Here is a 25,306-nt window from a genome sequence, read left to right as displayed (position 1 = left end):
AAACCTGCATCCCAAATAGTTAAAGTTGTAAGCAAATGACAGTCTTAAGGACTGATACAGTCATGAACACTCATGAAGGAAAAGATAATTTTTGAAGTCTTTCTGTATGCCATTGAAGTGTCGTAGCAGGAGTTTAAGTGAAGTCTCCTCAAAGCTAGCTAGTATGAAAACTACAAACGTCTCTAAAGAGCAAACTAGTTGAAAGGTTTCAGGAAGCTGAATGTCATACCTGATGCAGAGAAGCCAAGTGATTTTCCTGAGGACTAAAAAACCACACACGGAGAAAAAAAAAGATATTAATTGGTAGGGCTTTGTGCAAGAAAAGCAAAAGAAACACACAGAACAAAGAAGCCCTGGCAACAATCAAATATTCTACTCAAAGGGAAAAAAAAAAAAAACAAACCAAAAAAACAAACCAAGAACAAAGTTCGGCAAACCAGAATGGAAGGAAAGGAAAAGTCTTCTGTTATTTAGTCTGCGCTGTCTTAATAGCAACTGTGCTTTCTTCGTAAACACAGAAACACTTGTCTTTTCTTTTTTTCTTCAAATAAAAAACCCAACTCATTAGACACTAAAAACTGGTTTATATTTGCTTGAAGAGAAAGGTTTATCTGAAAAGCACAAGATAGGCAAAAATTCCTAAGAAAACAAGGCACACAGAGAGCACCGTAGACAAAGATATTGCTTTTGGCAGTCCGTTCTGCGTGGACAGAGGTAGAAGATGCTTACAAGAGAGGCTGGAGGACCAGGACTTGAGATCATTATGGAAGGAGAATTTGAGAGAAAAAAATGCCAAAATCCATGGTTACAACATTCTGAAAGACTTAGTAGAATATCATGATTGCTTGAAGAGAAGGGGGGACAAGGTAGGAAGAATAAAAGAGAACAGGAGAAGAGAAAATGCAGGGGCACTGAAATGAAGGGGAAAATAAAGGAAAAGATAGTATAATTGGGGAAGGAAGAAGAAAATGATATTTGAAACTGGTGCTTTAGCCTTTCTTTCAGCAAGTGTTATTCATATTTTCCACACTATGTAGGCACCATTCTCAGAAAGGTACAATACATAACACAGAAAGAAAACCAACACCATAAACACAGCCCCAAATAAGTGTGTGAGCGTGTATGTGCCTGTGTGTGCGAGCATGCCTGTAAAGCTGACATGTTCAAAGGACAACACCTCAAAAATAAACATTTAGATGAGATCTTAACAAAAAAGGAAACGGAAAAAGAAACAGGAGATGTTAGTGTCCTCTAATGGAACTGGCTGCAAACATCTTTACTCACCAGGTTCCTCAGGGCTAGTAGGAGCTCCCAGTTCTGCAGGAATTGTCAGCATCTCATAACCACCTTTAGGACCTAGAACACAGGAACACCATCAGCAGCTTTGGATTTAGGAATTTGCACAATGAAAACAAAGCATAAGATTTTCTGGTTTTGACTTGTAACCTTCTAATCTGAATAATCATACTGAAAATATCTCAGAAAGTATAAACAGTGTTGACTTTTCTGTAGTGATGATGCCAGCATTTTCTCATGAGTGCAACAGGAGGGAAACAAATGTTAGGACACTGAAGGCCACTGAAATCAACAGTGTGTTTTGCTGTACATCAATGGGGGAGAAAAGCTGTCTTGAATGCATGAATCAGGGAGAAGCGCGTGGGTGATCTTGGGAGCATCTGGAAGACTCTTGTTAAAATTCCACCTCCAGCATGATGGGTAACTTCTTGATTTCTGACAAAGCTCTGTATAAAATTCTTAAACTAGCCCTTCCAAAGATAACTTTGCTTTCCAAGCGCGAATCATCATCTTTGCAAGAAGCCAGGTTGCACAACATCACCAGTGCTTCCAGAGCACTAAGCTGAGAAAAGATTCCCAGGTTCCCTCATGATCTCACACTCCACCCAGTTCAAACAAGACAAGTTAAAAGCTATGCCCATAGAAAAAACATATTGGGATTAATTTTGAATGACAAACACTCATAATTTTATCTGCTGCTGTTGTTTTTTTCTCCATTATCAGGAAGAAATATCTTTAAATGGTGAGGGTTTTTCCCACCTCATCATTGCAAGGGTACAGGACTTCTCATGGCCCGAGGTGGGGGTTTTTTTGGTGGGTGCTCTTTGTTGAAGTGCTGGCAGCACTTTACTGCTGTGAATAAGATTACTGCCTATGCTCTGACACTTATCTCATCTGTCACTGCCTCTTCTAAACTTATCCCATCTGTCAATGCCTCTCTAACAAAAACCCTGCAAAGCAAAAAAATCCAAAGAAATACGTAAGTCTTACAATAGGGAATCAAGTCATACATTACCTTTAACATTTTCTGAAGTTTAAAATAATTTATGTTTAATTAATTAATTTAAATTTACATGCACACACATACCTCATAACCACTTATACTTACCACCTTGGAGACTGTGCCCTCTATGGACTTTCAAAGACCCAGAAGCTGCCATGACAGAAGCACCACCTGTTTTCAAAGAGACAGATTCACGTTATATAATCTAAATACCTGGTGCTATTATTAGATATCTGCTGTGCACCAGCATTTTTAGTAGATGTTCCTGAAACATCAAGAAAAAAATTCAATAAGAATTATAAGTCATTGTTCTTTGCTTAAGCAATGTGGGGGGTTGGGGTGGGGGGAGAGTTTGTTGGTTTGTTTTTTCTAAATTCTTTATCCTGAGATTGTGGCACTATAATCTCATGCTGTTGTTTTCTTTCCTTAGAAAGAAAGAATGCCTTCTATAAGACTTCAGGTTACTGACCTCCCAATTTGTGGTGAGTACTACCTTATTCACAGAGATAGTCATCTCGAACTGAGAAGTAAGCTGGCAATGAAAGCTGAGTGGGGAGTTGCCTTTGCAATCCATAGCACAGCTTTGGCAACCACAAAGTTTAAAGTGTTCATTAAAATTTCATCAGACTGGATCCAAAACCTATTAAAGTTATTGGGAAGAACTGTATCACAATTCAGAAGTCCACCGTCCCGTTTCAGACATGCATAAACTGGGGCAGGGTGAAGGGTAGGTGAAGGATCTAGCTTCCATAGGGTTTGAATCCAGGTCATCGCTGGTTCTTGTGAAATGCCGTTCCAAGCGTTACAGCCAGGAAAGCTTTGCCGAGGGCATGTCAGACGGCACAGTCAGTCTCCTTTCGCCAGCCCTATGCAGATCAGCGGGAAGCTGCCCCAGGTATAGTATTAGCTACGGAAGTTTGAGGAAACAAGAGCTAGCAACTGGGAAACCTACAGAGTGGTAAGCATGTAGTATGGTTTGTCCACATACACATATCCCTTCTTCATTTAACCACCAAACTGATCAGCGTTATACCTACCTGTTCGGTTACATTATCCCTACCCAGCCAGGAACATCTTGTCTCTACTGTTGTCACTGCGGGCACCTTAATCAAGATGAGTGGCATTTGCTTCCTCGCATGAATAATTTCGAGGGAACTTCTTGTGCAAGTAACTAGTACTTAAGAGAAATAAGGTAGGAGGCTGTGTTTATGAGGAACCCTGCCACTGGTGACAGGGCAGCTGGGCCGTGTGCTGCTGGGTGTTGGGGATCAGCTATAAAATTAACACTCGCTTCTAAACTGATGAATAGTCTCTGAGCAGGTGAGACACTTCTCTGCAAATTGTTTTTAAAATAGTGTCCAAAAATCACTGTAATTCTTATGCAACATGAAGAATTTCTATAAGAAAAATAGCAGTCTCAAATACCTAAGAAATCTGCATGACCTGGGAACCTAAAGAAAATGGCAATTTCTTAAATTTTTCCCCTGTATAAAGTATGCATCATACAATTTTTTTTCTAAATGTAGTAATTTCCAAGCTTATTCCTACACTTTTATTAAATAAATCTAAATAAAACCCAGAGATTACTTCACTTAATGAGGACAATGAATTAAAAAAATAATAAACATCTATTTCAGAAGTGCACAACTGAACTCAAACCTTTAGTTTTGCAGTCTTTTTTGTACACAAAACCATACACAGGGTAACCCAATGCTAGACAACAAATTTCAAGCATGCCATCCTGAGAAACTGATTTTGCATTTTAACAAATGAGATCAGATTGTAAAACCTTTACATGCTTCTGGTGAGGTCTTAACCACTAAAAACATTATTTGAAATTTTCTTTTTAACAAGACTGCTGATAAAAACATGCAAAAATAGGACAGCTGATTTACTTATATTTCACTGTAACTGATTTTCCTTTTTCTCACCTCAGAGCATCCTGTCTGCAATATTAACATCAGACTGAAAGCCTTACCTTACTTTGAAGACTACAGCTTCAGTTTTGTGATGAAGCTGCAATTAGCATAGTGGTGGGGTTTTTTCCTCCCTGAAAAACTTAATGTAATTCAGCAGAAAACATTCCAGAGGAAACATAGATTTTTAAGCAACATTTTTAGGATTTGTGAAAAGCAGACAGGACAGGAAAGGAGATTTCAAACAATAAGATATCTCAGTCCATTTATGGTCAAGTTGAAGTTTTCACATTTGAAGCTCGTTTAAAAGAACTATGTTAATGCTTCAGGATTTGACCTGTTGCATTATCCTCATTTTCAAATCTGGCAACTAACAAATATTTACATAGTCAAATCTCTCATGGAATTTTTCTGAAGGTTTGAACTGCATTGTATAAACACATGTCAACAGAGATCAACCTAGATATTTTCTTCTTTCTTCTTTACAGCTACCATATAAACTGGTTTGTTTCTCTTTTATGAATCCTAGGATAACAGTTCCAGGAATGGAAACAGCAAGTTAGCAAGATAAATTTCTGAACATATAAAACATCCAGCAGGAGACAGATGCTCCCTTCTACCATTCTTTTTGTCTTACAAGGGATTGTTAAGAATTTTTTTTTCAGTTTCCACTGCCATCCAGTTCTGTGTGGCTGACTTGCTCAAGTCTTTGTAAAAACTGAGTAGCTGATCAAGAGTTATTTCTGTTCTACTTCCTCAATGTATAAGATGATGATATTCAAAATGTGACAAAATGAAAATATGCAGCAGAATATTTTGCATTCCTACATATGATTAGACTCAAACATCTGATATAGCTCAATGAAGACAACTGCTATTTGAAACCTTTTTCTAACTTTATAGTCATTCTTTATGCCCACTCTTCAAAAGTAAGCACAGTTTACAGCACGTGTGCTACAAGAAAGAACCATGCAAAAAAATTAACAACCAAGAGGGAAGCTGGAATACGTGCTATAAACTGAGCCCAGACAGTTTACATTTTCAAATCCTGTCACCTATCATTACACGGCCAGCGAGCAGACACGTGCAACACTCCCCTGCGTTTACCAGGTGACCACTTCTTACTGCCCAACCTCTCTTTGCCGTCACAGAGTAGGTTGCAAACTTTGCAGGTCTGGGCTATTCAATTTGCTGACGAGTTAGGACAGAAGAAAACACTATACGATACATTCTTGCTTCTTACTGAATTAAAACTACCTTGATTAAGAAGTACTTTGATCCTCTCAGCCAAGCAATATTTCCCTCTCCTCCTTTGAACACAGATACCTTGCTTAAAGAAGCATCCAAAGCCGAGAGCTACCGATTGACAGGAGAAATACCGCAATTACACCAGGAGGTTTTTTCATGTAAATGCAATGAAAGACTTCCTGGTAATGTATAATTGCCCTATAAAACTTCCCTAAGTTTGTTACTCTTCAATTTTCAAAGTAATTAGTGTCTCCAAAAGAATCACAGAGGATCTAACTGCCTCTAGCTATTACTCATCTTCCCGCTCCAGCCCAGCCTCTCATCCTTAAAAATGCAAGTGTTGGGCTAGAATCATTACCATTTTCCTGTACCAGGAAACTCAGTGGTGGTTTGGTTTTGTTTGGGTTTTTGTTGTTTTTTTTTTTTAAATATGCTTTCAAAGGTGCTTTGCATACATTTGCTCCCAAAGTCTTGATGCGTCTGAAGCTCACGATCTACACTGGCCAAGAATGAAGGTCACATAATGTGTTTCCTTAATTGGGGGGGGGGGAAAAAAAGCTGAAATAATTGCTATGTTTGCAAATAAGGTTCCTCACCTTTGTGTTCTAGAAGGCTGGGATATCTCATTTCCCCAGATTTCATGGAGAAGCAAATCAAGAGTACAGAAAAGGCAGGACTAGGGGGTCACGCTGGCATGGATTTATCACCTTCTGTCACCCCAAAACAGGAAACAGGAACCTGCTGGACCTGCTCAGCCCAGAGGATGAAGCAGCAGCATTTGGATCGTTCACTAGCATATGATTTCACCGCAAAGACTTTTTTTTTTTCCTTTTCTGTCAGGTCCCTAATAATTCAGAGAGTCACTAAGGCCAAGGTTTAGCTTGTAAATATAATCTTTATTTTAATCAGCTTACTTAAACCACTTTTTCTGTGCTCCTATTTTTCTTCCCCTACAGAATTATTTTTGAGTGCACTTATAAAATAAAGCACAATCAAGAAAGAGCATGTCATATTATGGCAGGGTTTTATTAATCAGTCTCTCATTGTAATAATGCTCTTCTAATACAGTGTTTAACACTATGAGGTATGACATATTTATGGTGGACACTGTTGAGCACACAGTCCTTTATTGGCTCAATAAAAGTATCATAGTGTACTTTGTCATCCTAGATCTGAAGAGCTGACAACACATTTCCTGGAAAAAAAAATATGAATAATAAATTATTTTCAACCTAAGCAGCAACAACCAACACGGTATGGCCCAGATTCTTTCGCACTGCTCTCAATTAATTCCTTGAAAGCTTACTCCAAACTTGGAATAGAAGTATCAGGCTGCATTGGTTTGCAATAAAAATTTTAAAAATGCATAAAAGAAAGCCTATATTTCCATCAAAAAAGCTAAGCTGTCAGACAGCTGAGTAAATTTTCAGCACCCATCACCTGTTACATACTTAATTTTATTCTTTCTTTTTATCTCCCTACCTTGACTCCCTATCTACCTAAGAACAAGTTAAGAGACACAATGTTCATAATCAGCATTCAGCTGACATTTCAGTTGAGTTCCAATCCACAGCATTGTTTTATGTTTATTCCTTAATTCATCCTCTTAGAACATTTCCCATCAAGCGTTGTGTAGGTTTGATATTAAAAAGAGGCTGTCAGATAGCAAGAGTGCCTGTTGCAATGCTGATGGATTTGCTCCTATGGGATACGGAAAAAATGGAACTGCACAGACAAAACAAAAGAAATGAGAATTTAAAAATCACAAAACTTAACAATATTAAGGTATGCTGCTTCCACGGGATCATATTTGTTAACCTATTTGCCCATTCAGCAGTTGATTTTTGTAATGCCAGAGCCTGCAGCACAGAAGAACAAGGAGATCAGACCTCCCACTACAGAAGTTTAATTAGAGTGTTGAAATGCCCAAGGCTGGGTCTGGCTCCTGGGAACGCCTAGGCAATCACCTTCCCTGTAGCTAATGGTAAGGGACAGAAGTTTCTGAAATATGGCACATACAGCCTGCGTGAAGTGCCTTCTCCAGGGATTGCAGAGGGACCCTAGGCACTTCTGCAAGCCCATTCCAGCTCTCAGCGTAGCTTCTCTAAATAGGAGTCTTGGGATTCAGACTGTTCAGCTCACTTGGAAGGGTCGGCAACTAAGGACAGAAATAGTGGCGTTTCCACACACAAAGCAATCTCATGGTTTAAACATCATTCATAAAACAGGAGAGCTGTGACAGTGTTGTATTCAACTGAGAAAATCCAAGTATTTGGCAGGAGAGCATGAAGACATTATAAGTAAGAGCTGGGGTTCCTATCTAAGCTGATGCAGTGAACTAGAAAGGAGAACAAGATTTAAATAACAGGCCTAAACCTCAAAGAGAAACACAACTGTTTGGAAATACATTCTAAATGTAAGAATAGCAAAGCACTTCAGATGATTTAAGGTGGATTAAGGCTTCTCATTGCAGAACATGCTAAACAGACACCTGTCAGACACACACACAGAAGTACATCCTAACCTCAGGGCAGAGGCTTGAACTAGACAACCCTTTCAGCCCTGTTTTGCCTACAATACTTTGATTTATAGTACCAGAAAGATAATCAAGATAACGATGAGCTCTTCAGCTCACCATTCTGCGAAGGAACCTGCTATTTTTTGGTTCTATTTTTCTGCCTCTCAACACTGAATGTGCATCTCATTCATGGTCCCTTAATTCAAAACACATAAGCAGCTCCTGAGAAAAGGACCTGCATACAGATCTCTGAAATTGCATCCACTAGATCATGCTACAAAATTTCTTAAGCATTCATGACAAACTTTCTATAGGTCCCATGAGAACTTCTTAGACCAAATGTGCTAAACCTAGGTGCCTCCAGAATCCAGCAGTCTCAGAAATCAGGAAATCTGAGTCGCATTTTTGAACCTCTATCCTGGCATAATATCCAGAAATGCGGTCTATTATACTGAAGAGCAAGCATACCCACATCATACAACTCCAAAGAATCCCTTACCTTGAGCTGTAGTACAAAGCTATGATAACAATGGGAACAGTTTCCTCCTACAAATGCAAGCAATCTAATTCAGTCTCTATTTCTAATCAATCTTTACAAAGTTATTCATAACAAAGGCAACCAAATTATTTAAACCAGAATTAAATGATCCACCCCAATTTGGTTTTTTTTTTTCCACCTAGTAATACAATTCAGAATTGTTGCTGCATTTATGAACACTTTTCAGCTTGCCATTAGAATTAGACACATATTTCTGAAGTTGCTGAGTCGATTGCTCAGCATAGCTAACTAACAGTAGAAGGAGAATATTATCACCCACATTCACTACCAATAAACTTAAAAATATTTGAACAATTGATCCTGACTCTTTAACTTCATTTCTTGGTACAGAACTGAGGCATTCAAGAGTAAAAATATTGTACAGAACATATGGACACCCGTAGCATTGGAAGAAGTGTATTTAAATGAAAATACAGTACAATTCTTTCAGTGATAAAAAAGAAATGTGTTTATGACTAAGTGGACTGCTACGCTAGCAAACATTATAACTGTGTATTGGGTCATTGTACAATCATTCATGCTAGTAGAGGTATCTTGCCATGTACACATGCAAGACAGGTTTTGAAAGTAGTTAACCCAAATCAGCGTGCCCTTATGATATTCTCAACAATGCATTAAAAAAATCATAATAGAGAAACATAGAAAAGTTCTAATGCTGTTCCTTTAGTCCAACAGAACTGTTTGAATGATTGCTCAGCACCCAGGGACCTGCAGTTCATGGCTTGGATTAAAGATGGTGGAAGCAAAACATTCAAAGGCTACAGTAGTAGTTTGAAAACTTTGCAACGCCAAGTTCAATTACACTCAAAATGTTCACATATACAGAAGACAATACTTTAAGATGAAATATCTGAGGATAATAAAAATGTGACAATGAGACGGAGAAAACACACGGCTCTTTTGTATTCTGAAAAATAGTGTAGTACTGAAGAATACAAGTTCTACGGGTAGATAATTAGAGTATTTGAGAGATGAAACCCCACAAAGATAGCTAAAAACTTCAGTCACTGGCTTCAGATGCTGCATTTGCCTAAAGCATTTATACTTATTCCAGGTATTCAGTTCTTTCCTTAAACAGTACTTTCCCAGTGTACCAGACATGAAAACCCACCCACTCAAATTTCTTCAGCCTTGTATCTTCCCTTTCTGTTGATCTAAAACTCTGTCCTGTATTTCTACACTTCCAATTTGCTGATAGATTGATATCTATCTTTGCTGACAGATTTTATAAAAAGAGCTAACTCCTTCATCTGCATGAATAGTCTGATATTAAGGTTTTGTCAGATATTGTTTGCATTCACAATTAATTTGCCACAGAAATTAATGCAGAAATAATATTGTGCCCACCACACACAGCTGTAGACCCAAGTTCTCCAGTATTTACACACATTTTAAGTGCTCTGGTTTCCTTGGGTTGATTAGAGGACTAGAAACCTGAGGATCAGAAGGATAGACAAAATTAGAGTTAATGATCCAATTTGTGCTTCTACTCACACCTCTATAAATCAAGAGTAATTCCACTGACTTGAGTGGAACAACTAGGAACAAGATCTGCTAAATGCTTCTGGATTTTCCCCTGCTAAGACAGACAAAGGAATATAGTTATTTATGACCTTCTTGACAGACACCTCCGGACCCTAGGTATCTTACTGCATTTGTTCACACAAGTATCGCTGGATTTGTTTGCACAAGTATCAGTCATCTATATTTATTTACGTATTTGCCAAGGTTTTTAAAAGTAATAAAGAAACCCAAGCACAAAGAGCTGTTCTACGTCTATTGGAAGCAGGTAACCTGAGAAATTTAACGGATCTGCTGAATTATCACGTAAACAGTTTAAGGAATATAAAGATGTTTGAGATACCAAACTACTTCTTTGCACAGATCTCCCAAAGGAATAAGATGAAGACAGTATACAAACCCTTACAAAACATTATCTTTGAAGTAAAATGATGATACAAAAGGTGCCAGACCAGTCTGGCTACATCAGAGAACTCCAGATGACAAACACGTTCTACTGATAGGCAGATTTAGAATGCAAAGATAGTCAGTGTGTTACCTTTGCATAAATAATCTTTCCAGGCCAAATACTGAGCTTCCTCCCTTTACTGATTTTGTTGCCACTGACATGAGAGAAGCACCTCCACATTGCCGCTGGTAAGGATCCATTCCTGTGCTTTTGTGCTATTTAGAAAACTGGGTATATACACTGAACATATTAATCAAGTTTCCCCTTGGTGTTAATATAGCTTAAAAAGAACATTTTCTTTACTTTCTTTGACAACGTAAGTAGAAAAAGCACTAAACAACTTTATATAGAAACTGAATACTTTGAACCTCTTTAGATTACAAAAGGAAGGGAAAAACAAATATATTAATCTTTGAAACCAAAGATACTACAGATTACAATGTATTTCATAATTGTCTGTCATGCAGACAGCAAAGCCAACCGTAAACAGGATACCTCTCAATACAGTCTTTAGTTCCGCTACCGTAATTATTCTGTTTCTCTCATCACAATTTGGGACTTAAACATTATTCTATAACAAAGCAAATAACTAAATGGCTCCTACCTGGTATAGCTGGTAAGACTCCAGACTGTAAAACTGCTGTTCCCTAAAGAAAACAGAAAATTTTAGAATTAAAAATCTTTACAAGAAATAGAAACTTTTCAAAATATAGGAAGAATGGCAGATGCATCACTTCACCATCACAAAAGCTTAACAAAGTGGTTTTAAAATCCAGAACAGATGCAAAGGTGCTCGGACCTGAAGGTGTTCAAAACGTTCATAAGTTGCAAAATCTTTGTGTACCTTAATAGGCTAACTAACTCGGCTTTGGGTGCTTTCCAACAACTGGAGCAGGCACAGTGAAGCTTAGCACTATTGAATCAGTCCTGAATTAAACAGCAAAAAGGAAGAAAATTTGATATTCAGAGGAAGATGATATCAAGTTGGAGAAACAGGATTAACATATGTAAATTAAGGCCATGCCTATATTTGCTTAAAATGGTAGGTGCTGCGAGCAGACTGAAGCCTGGTATGCTTCTGGTTCAGCTCCGTAAAACCAACGTACTTTATCCTACAGCTTAAATTGACTTCAAACTGCCTACGAATACCACCCGTGACATCAAGGTCTTTCCAGAAAAGCTTTTTACCATCTAATGTTCACGTTGTTCGTACCATGGTGGTACACATCAAAGCAGTCAGGCATAGAGTACCGGTGCCCATTCACATTTAAGAGTAAGCGCATTCCAAAACATTCTTGCAGGCCAGGTTTCTCCCCAGGTATATTATCAATGTCGTTCAAAGCTGATCTGGAGGACACCTTGGCACTTCCATCTCTAGATGGTACCAAGGCTGCTCCTGCACAGCAGCATCAAGGCAGGCTGTGAAGTGAGTCTGGTCCATGCTACTGACCACCACTCTGCCAAAGACATCTCTTTTATTTCTGTGATCTTGGTGAGAAGAAGAATTCATCATCGTGATCCATTCATCGTGATAAATAAATGTGTCTTCTGGACTTTGAAGCGGAAAAACACTACATATTTATTGGAGCTGAGCAATAACATTCTTTAATTCCAAAGCAATAAAATTCCATTTTGTATTGACACCTGGCAGTAATTTTCTTCACCTAAATGCACAGACTTATGACCTGTGATAACTCTCCCTTTCCTATGCTTTCATACAAAGTGGTGGCTTTTCAGACACACTTACGACTTTACATATACATTACATATATCTTCCCCCTATATAGGCACTGTGTTGACTTCCCAAAATTTCTCAGTAGGAAACAAAATAGATTATTTACTTATTATCCATGAGGAAGTTCAAGTCATACTAATTCCTACATAACATTTTCTTAAGGCAAACATATTAAGACGTAGAGCTCATTACATGTGACCATCACAAAAAACTGTCAGAGCTAACAACTAGATCAAACATCAGTTAAAGTAGGTGGAAAGGGCTTTCTGTTTGCTTTGATGGACCTTGCAATGAACCAGAAAAAGATGAGAAACATCACACTGATTCTGTTTCAGCCAATAAAATATACATTAAAAGAGCTTAATTGGACCAACTGCGGAGACAGGTGTACTTTTTTTAAAATACAGTTTTGAAATCTGCAACACAGAACAACTTTCAACAGTGGAATAATACATGACATATGGGATGTTTCTGCCTGATCCTATTGCAAACGTGGAATCTACAGCTTCAGTATTTACTTGAGGTTTTATGCTAGTTGTATGTTTTAATATGTGAGACACTGAATTTGAGCAACTGCTTAGAGTAAAAGCAGAAGGGGAGGAAATCAGAAACATGGCCAAGATTTCATTTCTGAAACAGAAATAACATCCTACAGCATTTCAGAAAAGGAATATGTTATTAATTTAACCATAGTGGATGTTATTTGTTACTATAGTTACTGTGTGCCATCACAGAAGATGCTGCTTTCATTTGGGGAATATGCAGCAGTATACCCACAGATAAAGGACAAAGGACTTTGGAATCCATTATGAGTAATATTCTGTATATTTAGATTATAATATTTCTCCATTACAATAGGATTATTTTTTTTTTGGTAGCTATTATTTATAGCTGACTTGAAAAATGCTTTTTTCCTGCCCCCAGTAATTTATTAGGGGTTTACTAATACAGAATACAAAAAAATAATTTCCCCGACTTTGGTTATGTCTGTGGATATGAAGCAGATTATGCTGCCTCTGAAGGTAGCTTCTGCTAGCTTACTTAATGGAATAGACAGTGGCAGACTGCAGTGCTGAAATGCATAAATATCAAATCTTGCTAATGAGAAAGGATCTCACAAGTTTCTGGCAACTTTTTTTCTGTTAAAAACAAGGCTTTTTGGGGGGTAACTTGAGGGATATGGGGGGGGCTGTGTGTTACTTCATTCACAGAGTCAATCAAAACTGGTTTGGGAGGGGAAAAAAATGTTTCTCTTCTCACCTTTGCCTCTAGGTTCATTAATCTGCACAGCCTTGCTGTCATTCAGGGCATGGGCTTGATGCACAAAACCAGATAGCAAGTCAGAAAAATATTTTTAACTCTCTTCCCATAAATGCCTTACACATCAGAATATCCTAAATTATGGCAAAAACATGGATAGAAATAAAGTATAGAATCATAGAATGGCCTGGCTTGGAAGGAACCTCAAAGATCATCGAGTTCCAACACTCCCCTGCCATGGACAGGGACACCCTCCACCAGACCAGGTTGCCCAAAGCCCCATCCAGCCTGGCCTTGAACACTTCCATGGATGGGGCTTCCACAGCTTCTCTGGGCAACCTGTTCCAGTGCCTCACCACCCTCACAGCAAAGAATTTCTTCCTAATATCTGATCTAACTCTCCCCTCCTTCAGCTTAAGGCCATTCCCCCTTGTCCTGTCACTCCATGCCCTTGTAACCAGTCCCTCTCCAGCTTTCCTGTAGGCCCCTTTAGGTACTGGAAGGCTGAAGTAGAGAAAGCAGAAAACCTGAAAGGAGATTGAAAGCTCTTTGAAGAAAGAATGGCATTTTGGTTCTTTGTTTATACATAATCTCCTGCAGAGGAGTTCTCTTTCATCGTTACAGATGTTACAAGCAACAGTAATGCAAAGAAACAAAGAATAAACTAACTATTTTTACGATGATTGGTTTTCTTCTCCCCACATAGCAAAGTTATTTGCAAAAACAGCATACACTCCTACTTGCTAAACACCTCTGCTCCCCCTGTAAATTCAAGTTATAACTACTTGATTTACTTGCAAATGAAGTTCTGCTGGTTTTCCCTCCCATCAATGTTGGACAGGTATAGCACTTCTGCAAGAATGAGGAATAAAAAGTTGGCAATGCCGAACTGTTAAAAACATTTCAGTTGCAGAAACTTTTAACTTGTATTAAGCAGCACATCACCAAAAAAAAATCAACCAACAGGGCTTTCTGACCCCGAATGTGAGTGAGAATTCAAACTATCATTTGTCTTTTATTCTGTGCATCATATATGACATGGAAATAACTGAAAATTAAAGAGAGATCATTTTGTTAATGTAGGTACAGTTGGTTCAACAATGGCGTCTTACTTCATGCCTGGAACTCTTATAAAATAAATTCTAAAAGGTTTTTCATAAAAATGTACAAATTAGGTAAGATGAGAAAATTGATAAAAGCTAGACAGATCATATCAAATAAATATACTTTCAAAGTCATTATTAGAAGATTAGATTATACTTAACAAAGAAAGATGCAAAAAGGCTAACAGAAGTTAGATGTGTGAAATTAGATCAGATGTGGGACACTGATAAAATATAATTGAAATTATAGTGAACAGATGAAAGACAACAAATAACTAAAAGACTCAGATGTGATTAGATAAAAAAATTAGTCTGAGATAATAACAAAAATAAAACCAGTCTTTTGTTATCAAGTGATTTTTCCAGACTGTAAGGTTGTTGTCTTCATTTTCATTTCAATATGCCATATTCTATTATTTCTGCAACTCTGAGTCCTCCCGCTGCCATCCTTTGTAAGAGACTTCATTAATTTATGGTGGCTACTGCTAAGGCAACTTAGTATAAAGAATGGTATCAGAGACTTCAAAGCTATCACTATCTTTTTTAATTCTACAAAACTCAGACAAAACGTGCTTTTGCCTATAGGAGAAACTTTTTAAATTATTACAGCATAAAGTACAAATGTAAATGCATGGTTTTCAAATGTAAAGTATAATACCTATCTCAATCTCCCATACGATTACACCAAAGAAGAAAAGGGGTAAGTGACCTCACTCAAGTAATATGCTTCTGTTATGCCTGCTATGATATTCGGACAATAACTAACAAAGCGAGTATCTAAATCCTGCATATCTCATAACATTACTCATAAATATAAGTTAAATATCTTTCTAATGTAGATTCTTTTATCTGTGACCCAAGAGCTGAGTGCTGAAGTATGTCATGCACGGTTGGTAGTTCAAACAACCTCACCACTACAAGACCCACAGTAAACGGATATGTACCACTTGTATATCACACATCATGAACTACGTGTCCAGGGCTATTTTAACTCTGGTAGTGATCTGGCTGCTGTCAGATGACATTCATTTTTGATGTTCTGCTTCCAAATATCTTGGGTAGGGTTCAACGATAGACGTTAGGAGAACCCACTAGTTTGATATGCTGGATCTTTATTCACAGATTAGCTCTGTTGCCCTAAACAGCTAAACAGAACCTAAACTTTGGCATTTATTTCTGTGTGTGCAAATAACCATCACAGTACATAACCCTTTTTATAATCAAAAAGGGGTTATTCCCCATGCCCCATGAATATTTGGTATATCTTTGTCTTTCTCTCCCCCTCTTTTTTTTTTTAATTTCATTTGATTTCATTCAAACTTTCATTCACTTTAAATTTAATGAAATATATGATTTACCAGATCAGTTCTCAATTAAAAAAATTACCAGACACAAATACTGTCCCATAAAAAGAGCAGTATGCCTACCTTTCTCTACATACTGTAATCATTTTCCATGGACTACATACCAAATTCTGCTCCGCTGCTGCTAATGGGAGTTTGTCTTTGGACACGAGACCAGCAACAAAGTCCAGATCTTCCCGTATAAGCTCCAAAGCAAGGAGCAAATATTACTGTACTGCACAATTTCCTATTGTTGGAAGGAGTCTGTCAGACAAGAGGCATCATCGCAAGCTCATATACATGGTGTAAAAAAAGCAGCCAGGAGCTTGGGAGTCAGAGGGACAGAAAGAAATGAAGGAAAATGCTGCCTTAAGACTAACCCCTCCCACTACTGGCTCTAAGGGTAGGAACTGATAGATAGCTGTTCCATTTAAAACATGTATTTTCAAAAAAAACCCAAAATATTTTTGCTTCATATTTTTCCTCCTAAAAAGGAGGAAACTACACTTCCAAGAAAAAGTAAATCAGCTTCTGTAGATTGTAATGCTGAGCTGGGCTTCATCATCACTGGCAAGAGGAATGAAATGCCATTTGCCTGATAACTGTCAACGTTTCAGACACACCTCATCAGTCACAGCTTATGTCATTCCCTTTGTGTATCTTTAGAAATAAAGCTTTTCTTTCAGCTCATCTAAGTTTGGCAGCTTTTTATAGCTCCATTATTCTGAAACTAGTAAAAGTTAGAGTTCTCGGTACAGAAAAGACATGGACCTGTTGGAGCGAGTCCAGAGGAGGGCCACGAAGATGATCAGAGGGCTGGAGCACCTCTCTTACAAAGACAGGCTGAGAGAGTTGGGGTTGTTCAGCCTGGAGAAGAGCAGACTTCCAGTACCTGAAGGGGGCTTATAAGAAGGATGGGGACGGACTTTTATGTAGGCCCCGTTGCAATAGGACAAGGGGTAGTGGTTTTAAACTAAAAGAGGGTAGATTCAGATCAGGAAGACATTTTTACAATGAGGGTGGTGAAACACTGGAACAGGTTGCCCAGAGAGAAAGTAGATGCCCCATCCCTGGAAGTGTTCAAGGCCAGGTTGGACTGGGCTCTGACCAATCTGATCTAGTTGAAGATGTCCCTGCTTGTTGCAGGGAGTTCGGACTAGATGACCTTTAAAGGTCCCTTCCAACCCAAACCATTCTATAATTCTGTGATTTTTAGGTGTCATTTGCTTTAGTCTAAGCACATGTATGGAGTTTTGCCCCAATCTGGGTCCTCAGACCAGAAGAAAAAAGGCTCAACATAAATGAGAGGCTCACAATTCTTCTTGATACAAAAGAGGAATTCATACTCAACTGCAATAGAAGGAACTATTTGCACTGTGAGATTTTTATTCAGCACATACCAAAAATGCACTCAAAACAGAAAGGATGGATTGCAACATTGGTCAACTGCTTAATTGTCACAGAGAATACGATCTGGATTTCTTCTGCTCTCCCTCTATTTTCAAGCTATTGTGCAGTATCAAGACCATGCAAAACATCCAGTTTTCCAAGAGAAAATCAGCAAAATCATCGCTCAAAATCCAGAAGATGGTCCCCAAAAAGCAGCTGTGAAGCAAACTTCTCTAACAATGAACAAACACCCTCACGCCTGCTGTGTATAGCTGGTGGCCCTTCATCACAATCCTCTGACTGCTTCCCGTAGTTTGTACATAGAGGGAGGCAGCAGATTACAGTTACATTATATAGTTTATCACAATAGTATCGTGAACTCTCAGCAATTTCACCAAGGAGCAAAGGACACAACGAGAAATTCTGAATGAAGATTTTGAAATTAGCATCACAAAAATAGAAAAGTGACAATTGCTTTTAGAAAATGGAAAAGAAAAAGTCTTGAACATGTCTGAAGTTCTGCAAAATTCAGATATTTCAGAAAAAAGAAACCAGTCCCTAATGAAACTGACAGTTAATGTACATTCCTCCTGAGGATTAAAGTCTATGAGTTACTCTTGGAGCAAATCACCAGGAAAGTTTAAAGCTGGAACGCTTAGGCTGCCACAGGAAAAGAAAAATTCACGGGAAAGGTCAATAAATACAGGCACATGGAGCAAACCTTTAAAGGTCATCTGCTTTGATGGGCTGTTTCACAAGACCCAGCAGTTGATCAGGTTCTGAACAGAAGATACAAAATTCTTAAACTCTACAATCCTTTGTAACAACTCCAAATGAAACAGAAACTCCTGTCCATGGCATGCTTCAGGTGCAGGGCTCCAATTTCAGCCACAAACTTCTGATTACTCAGCTTCATCTGTCGCAAGCCAACTGTCGGCTTACAGAAAGATTGCTGAAGTCAGTTCAGAAACATCTCAGTTTGCTCAGCCAAGCCCAAACATCAGCTATTCTCTGAAGCATGAAGCTGGCGATTTCAGTGGCACTGGCAAGCTGTGCTGCGTGTCACTTTAAAATACGCCTCCTAAAACCTGCGAGAGAATCTCAGCTCAACTCACAAGTTACAGGTGTTGTTTAAACAGCAAGAGATGAGAAAGAATGAAAAGTATTGTTTAGTTCTAGTCCAGATTTGTGCACTCATGTTCCCTCTCTCATGTTTTTACAGAGGAACTCTTCAGTCGTGATTTTGATATGCTTCTGTTGAGAGGGGCGTTCTGCTTCTTGCTGTGTGCTTCCCAGCTCTCTGCAGCCACGAGCCGTTTGCCACCCAACCCAGAATACTACCACTGGCATCAGAATGTGACCATCAGCTCTGAAAACGACACGCCTTCCCTGTAGCATACTCTGAAACCGTCCATTCAAGGGAGAGAAAGAAAAGCTGGGCTGAGTCCTCTGCCACGGCTACTGCAAAAGCCAGTACCTGGATCCAGCTGCCCAGCCTCCACCCCGAGATAAAAGCCATCTCCAGCTGCCAGCTAGCAGCAACAGCCCTGAAACTCAGATGGTAGGAGTCTCGGTTGCAATGCCGAAGGGTCACATTTCAAGCTCTGCTACTGATAATATATGGGCATGGGGAAGCTGACACAGCAACCAGGAACATGATTTGCTCGTCTTTTGCTTTTCAAAAACAGACCTAGAATTACTACATACCGAAGAGTCACACTAGGAGTGTGCTGAACAACTGGACTGTCATGAAATGACATGGTCACATATTGTTTTTTTCCACGGGACATCTGCCTCATTCACTGCACAAGAGGGACACACGTGTAGGTAAAATCAAGATGGCATGAGCAACTGTAAATCTGTCAATTCCTTAACAGTGGGGGCTTAACTTTTCAACCTAAATAACATCCTTTTAACATCACACACATATTTCATTATGTACGAAAGTATTCGGACAGAATTCTAAAGGAAACAGCTATGCAATTCCATCCAATACAGATAAAATAACTGGTATAAACACATCAGTGGAGTTTGTGTCTGTTTCCAGAGACGACTACAATTCAACCTGGCATACTTCAAGACTAGACAAAAAACAAAGTCAAGAGCACATACAGCTGCAGTAACACTCACCCCAAGTACACAGCAAAGTCTGAAGGCACGCAACAGCAAACCATCATAAACTGTCCTAACACCAATATCAGCTATACAGCTTACGGTTACAGAGAAATGCCCAAAACCACAACAACTTGAGAAACATAAATAAAGACACTAAATACTTTTGTGAATTTAAGAGTCTGTCCTCCCTAACAACAGGTAAAAATGAGAAGCACTGGTTTCTATACAGATAGAAGCACTTCTTTATTTCATGGAAGTTCTGTAAAGACAGATACAGTGACAAGCTGCAGAGAGAGATACTGAGGTAGCAAACCCTCTAGGTACCTCTATACAAGCAACTCAAATGAAAAGGTGGACGCTAATGGTTATGAGTATTACTGAATAGATAAATTCATCTAAGCTTCCTACTTAGACCTCACAGCACAAAGGCATTGGAGGACTATCAGAACATTTTTCACTCCTGGTTCACAACACAGGAGGACTTCCATAGCAGGAACCATGACTGGGTGGAAGAATTCAGTCAGTCAGAAGAAATATCTAAGCCAGACATAGAAAATTGCCTCTGAGACAACTTTTAATTCAATATTTGATAAACATGGCCAGAATTGGTGCAGAAATTAGAAGGCAGGAACTAAAAACAATTCTTCATGAAAAATAAATACACCATATGCAAGTGTCATAGGGTATAGTCATCAAACATGACAGCTGGGGCATGGCATCTCCTGATTTCAGAGCACAGAACCCTGAACAAATAAACCTGTGAACTGATGCTAGATGAATAATAAAACTTATTCACTTCAGCCTTCACTGCCTATCTTTCACTAGATGTATCTCATAACAATCGCTCTGCCATTCAGGACATGAAAGACTCCTTACACAATTGCCATTAAAATAAACCATCAAATCTAGTCAGGTCAGAAATGATAACTTTTCTCCAACTGTGAGATTCCTCTTCAGAAATATTCAGGTCTAAGATCCAAGGCAGATACCACCCCCGATATAATCTGAAGTTCAGCATATCATATATTCTGAGAGCCAAAACAAAGGCAGACAATTCCTCCGGGTAATTGGAATCAGCTGCACTGTTGCCCCTATTTCCTCAGTTGAGCTGTCATGACTTACAGCAGCAGAAGATCTGTCTGGAATTTTATGAGAAGGAATAATTTTTAATTTAAGCGTAAGACACCCAGCAGATTTTCTAATTCAAGATAATGTCAACTTTTTAGAGATGTTTTCATAGCAACATTACATTCCCTTTTCCCTTTTTCAGAGCCTTGTTCAGCTAGGCTCCTGTTAGTTAAACCACCTCTCCTAAGGTACCTACAGAAACTCCAGCTGTAACGCTTAAGCAAAAGAGTTCAAACACAAATTTGTCCTGACCCTTGGAGGTTCAGCAGTGCACTCACGGCATTGCTTTAACCATTCACATTTTCGCAGGTGGACACGAGTGCTGTTATTCAGCACGCAGCCAAATAATAGTGTATACAGTAGCTTTAGCCATGCAAAAAGACAGGATGTGTTTCTTTTTTAGAAATGGTAAAGCCTTCATGAATAGATAGATGTTTATGAACAATGAAAATCAGCATTAACCATAATGTCATATATTTGTATTCTTACAGAAAGACAGTAAAATTACAGGCATCTGTGCCTACAGCTGGATTTTAACATGAAAAGACTATTTTAAACTGAATTCAGTTCCGATAGCTGGGGGGAAAACATCTTTCCTATTTACAACAAAAAATCTTTTTCTTTATTTTTTTAGAGACTGGCACTTCTAAAGTCCTATCAAGTGCAATGGAAACAAAGTAATGTACACAAAGCCAAAGAGGCTTCGATGCCATGTATTATGGTTTATATTCCAATTTCCAACAGGGGGTAGCATTACACTACTACAAGAACATTTGACATTTAAAATACATGCAAGTTTCCCCACATTTGCTAGTCTGAGCTTCCTTGTACAACAGATCTCCTAATTTCCACTCATTCTGTACCAAGTGAGAACTCAAGGCAGAGACTCCAGCAAAACTACTGTACCACTGAAATTAAAATATTATTAAATTATTAAAATAACAGCAGGCTTGACTCTGCTGTGTAGATAATAAGCAGTGTGGTGTTCTCATCTCATTTTTCTTGTTCAGCATGTAAAAGAAACAGGAGAGGCAAGGTGTACATAGACTGGCTGCAACACCTCATGTTATCCCTTTCTTTTGTATTTTAAAGTACACAAGACTGACTGTGCCACCACTGAGCGTCTCAGTACTGCAGAAATACCCGTGAAATTAGGAGGGCTTGACAAATGGGAAGTGGTAGTCTACATTTTCTTAGAATAGCACATACCAGTAGAAACAACAGAGTCCTGCTGCAGTAGGAGCGTTAGCCCATTTCAAGATTTACAAAGTCAATACAAAAGTACTGTTTAGCAGGAAGCTTGGAGAGACTGAAAATAAATGAAAAGGAGAGTCATTAACATATGCACACATGTACTCACAAAGGGATTCAGATACCCTTGCTCTCTTGATTAGCAAAGGATTGATTTATGAAAAATTTACACCAGAAGAGACATGTAAGACAAAAGATCCAATAATCCATTCATTTCTTGACGCTGAGACATTCCTTCTCTGATGAGGAAAGGGGATGAGCTTCAAGCGACATGCATAAGAGATATTGTACACTTTTCAGTGAAAAATTGCTCTTATGCCACTGTACTGAGAAGTATCCTAACTTATCACAACTGTTCTCGTCAAAAAGTTTCTTATTAACAGGAAATTAATTCCACTGATTATACAAAATAGCATAAAGTATCCCTTTTACTCAAGTTTTCTGTTTGCAACAAGACTTTAAATCTAAGTCATCTAGTTATGAAGAAAAGGGATTTTTTTTTTCTTCATATAAAGAGTTTAACTACAATGCTACAGTGACAAACAGTAAATAGAGAAGGGTTCAAAGTGTGAAAACATTTCAAATCTGGCAAAGTGAAATCTCAGATGTTAGAGACAAATTAAACCTACCTCTACAAATTTGTAGAGATGGAGAAAGTTTATGTTAAGCTGTAATTACCATTTTAAAACATTCATCTAGGGACTGCCCTAAGTCTTTTCCTTCTTCTACTTCCCCCAAAGAGTGTTGTTCCACAGCGAAAGCTTAGCTTGTGCTCACACTAAAAATACACTTGGGCCTGTTTTGTAGCCAATGGACCTATGCCAATTTACATTAGACTAGTTATTTGATTCCTTCCTTCCAGTCCATTCCACATAAAGACACGAAGAAAAGAATCCTTGTTATAACCTGTGCATCCTGCTCCACACAAAGAGAGAACTAGAACTAGAGTGGGCTTAATTATGAGCCTAGGAAGAATAAAAATGAAAGCCTTGCAATATCATCTTTCGCATTCATTTTCCTTCTTTTTCAACCTCACATTTACAACTAAAGTTAGTCAACTTCTCCCAGAAAAAGAAAAAAAAACTATTAACAAGATAATCAATTATCAGCATTAGAAAGAAATGGATGGAACTAAGAAGGACAAATAAGGGAGAGAAAGCTCAAAATAACAAGATAAGTGTTTTCCTTTATCCCCCAACCCATCACTGAAATTATGGTTTGTCAAAGGTAATGGAACTGTAATTAAACTGCACAGCTTCAAAAGATACAGATACTTAACTATGCATGGGGGCTGCTCACAGGCTTCTCCTGTATTGGAGAGCACTGCTATAAATTACTGGGTATAATTATTTCTGTAGTTTTCCAAAGCTTTCTATAGCAGTTATCTCCATAGCACGTGTGTTCTACTTGACTTTGTGTCTCAAGAAATGAGATGAATTGGCAAACTTCATCTGGAAATGTTTTCCTAGTGCTACAGAGGATTCAAGTATACAGTTACTAGCCCTGATATAGCCCACTTAACACTTCTGTCCTTGTAATAAACTAGATCTGGAAAAGGTTTATATTTCCTTAATATTTTCCGGGCTCAAATTTCTTGTACATTCAAAATTGCTTCCAATCAGCATTGAATTAGCAGAGGATTCCACAGAATCCAGACTACTGAAGAGGATGTGGCTAGGGGAGAGGGAACACAGCCAGAGTTCATGTCCCACTGATTCCCAGCTGTTGAAACAGTCATTTCAGTTGATTGACAGCTGGCTGCTGCAGTTTATACTGTGAATAGCCCAATATCCTCATGTGACAAGACTTAGGAGCACAAAGTCAACTTTAAAGCCCCTTTTCTACATACCCTTTGGACTTGGGTGGCATTGAACTGCTTCAGAGAAAGTCTCAAGGACTGCTTGCTTTCATCTACCCTGCTTTAGGAAAGGAAACGTGGAAATACATAAAAAATAATGCCAAGGAAGACATAGAAGCAGAGCTTGTATGCAGTAGAGGCACTTAACTGCAGACTAGAATCTGTGTGTAAGACTCTGGTATTCACTCACCCATCCTGGCTATCATTTATCACATGGATCACATGAACAGTCACTTGTTTTGATCTTATCATCCCCATCCCACCCGAGGAAGCTCAGTCTAACTTTTATACACACACACAAAAATTATGTGTTGTTACAGACACATCGAAGCATCAGACTTCACTGAAGCTGAAGCAGAGGGGATGGAAAAGCAACAGTAGCTCCACATAACGTTTTTCCCCACAACTTCTGTCCTGCACCCATGGGTTGACTCACTCCCTGAAGTAAGTTAGAGTTTTTCAAGGGACCCTTCAAGAGTCAATATGTTACTAAGCTAGCAAGGATGGCCAGAATGCAGGAAGGTCCTTCCCTCCACAATGTCATTTAGGAATGGAACAGAAAAGGCTGTATGTGACTAGTAAAAAGTGGGATAAAGAGCACTTTTTACACCATAAAAAAAGATTTGCTGAGTTGCTCAGGCACAGTAAATTTAAGGTTTCATTGTGATACTGTGGTTCTGACCCAGAGTTCCTACACTTTGACATGAGTTTCACCAACACCAAAGAAACTCAACAGTGAGTGTCTACTTACTTAAGGTGGGACAACTGACTAGCTGAAGGCAGCTAGCTTAACTTTAGATCCTCAGACAGCTTGCACTGCTTCGGAAGTTCCTTGTGGTCATCTGCTTTCACACCTCTTGCTGGAGAAAAGCCCATAGTTTTACCTAATCCCTATTCAGGCAAAATGTCTTTGCACCTCAAAAAAAAAAAAATCATTTCATAAAAAAAATTTGCAAAATTAAATTTGATGCAATAGGCCTCTCCATAAGCATTTAAGGAAAGAATACATGAAGAAAACATAATACAATTATGTTTTTCTTTCCTTCCTCTGTTGTTAGAAATTGGCTTGAATTTCAGTCATATCCTCAAGCATGTTCTTGATATCTTGGTCCTTTCTAAATTCTAAAAAAATCGCTCAACCCCCCGGCTAATCCCATGCTTCAAAAGAACTGATTTGCAACTGCCAGGTTGTCAGCTGTAGACTTTCTGAATCCACTGAGTGTAAAAGTTCCTGCATTAATAACTTTTTTCCTGTAACTCTGCTGTTCTGGAAAGACACCATTCTTCAAGATCAATTTCACACACAAAATAAAATTCTGTTGAAATAACATATTCAGTGCCACTGCTCTGTGATCTTTCATTAAATAGAAAACGGCTTCGAAATATTTGTTGAAGTTATACAAATTAGTGATAGACTTCCCAGCATTTAAAAAAGAAAAGAATCGTAGAGCAGCTGCTCCATCCTGGCGGGTTGATTTTCTTCTTTAGTAACTCTTATTAATGAGTTCATTTTCTGTTCACAGTTCACTTGAAAGGCAAACAATTTTCTGTCTCTGTCACTGCAGCCTGGAAAACATCACATTTAATATAATCTTTAGCACTTCAATGGAATTGT

General features: G+C 38.5%; 1 protein-coding gene across 2 annotated transcripts in view; it reads right to left on the bottom strand.

Moving 5' to 3' along the window:
• Positions 1 to 25,306, bottom strand: part of DOK7 (docking protein 7) — a 68,724-nt gene that overhangs the window by 5,274 nt on the left and 38,144 nt on the right. For both annotated transcript variants that reach the window (XM_054825366.1, XM_054825367.1), the window contains exons 8-10: positions 11,114 to 11,156; positions 2,405 to 2,470; positions 1,285 to 1,356 (exon numbers count right to left, since the gene is read on the bottom strand). In XM_054825366.1, coding sequence (XP_054681341.1) covers positions 1,285 to 1,356; positions 2,405 to 2,470; positions 11,114 to 11,156 — 181 coding nt within the window. The remainder of the gene's footprint in view (positions 1 to 1,284; positions 1,357 to 2,404; positions 2,471 to 11,113; positions 11,157 to 25,306) is intronic.

This window comes from Grus americana, chromosome 4, assembly GCF_028858705.1.
Source record: "Grus americana isolate bGruAme1 chromosome 4, bGruAme1.mat, whole genome shotgun sequence".
Lineage (NCBI taxonomy): Eukaryota > Metazoa > Chordata > Aves > Gruiformes > Gruidae > Grus > Grus americana.
The sequence above is the reverse complement of the archived record's forward strand: the minus strand, read 5'-3'. Positions and strand labels throughout refer to the sequence as shown.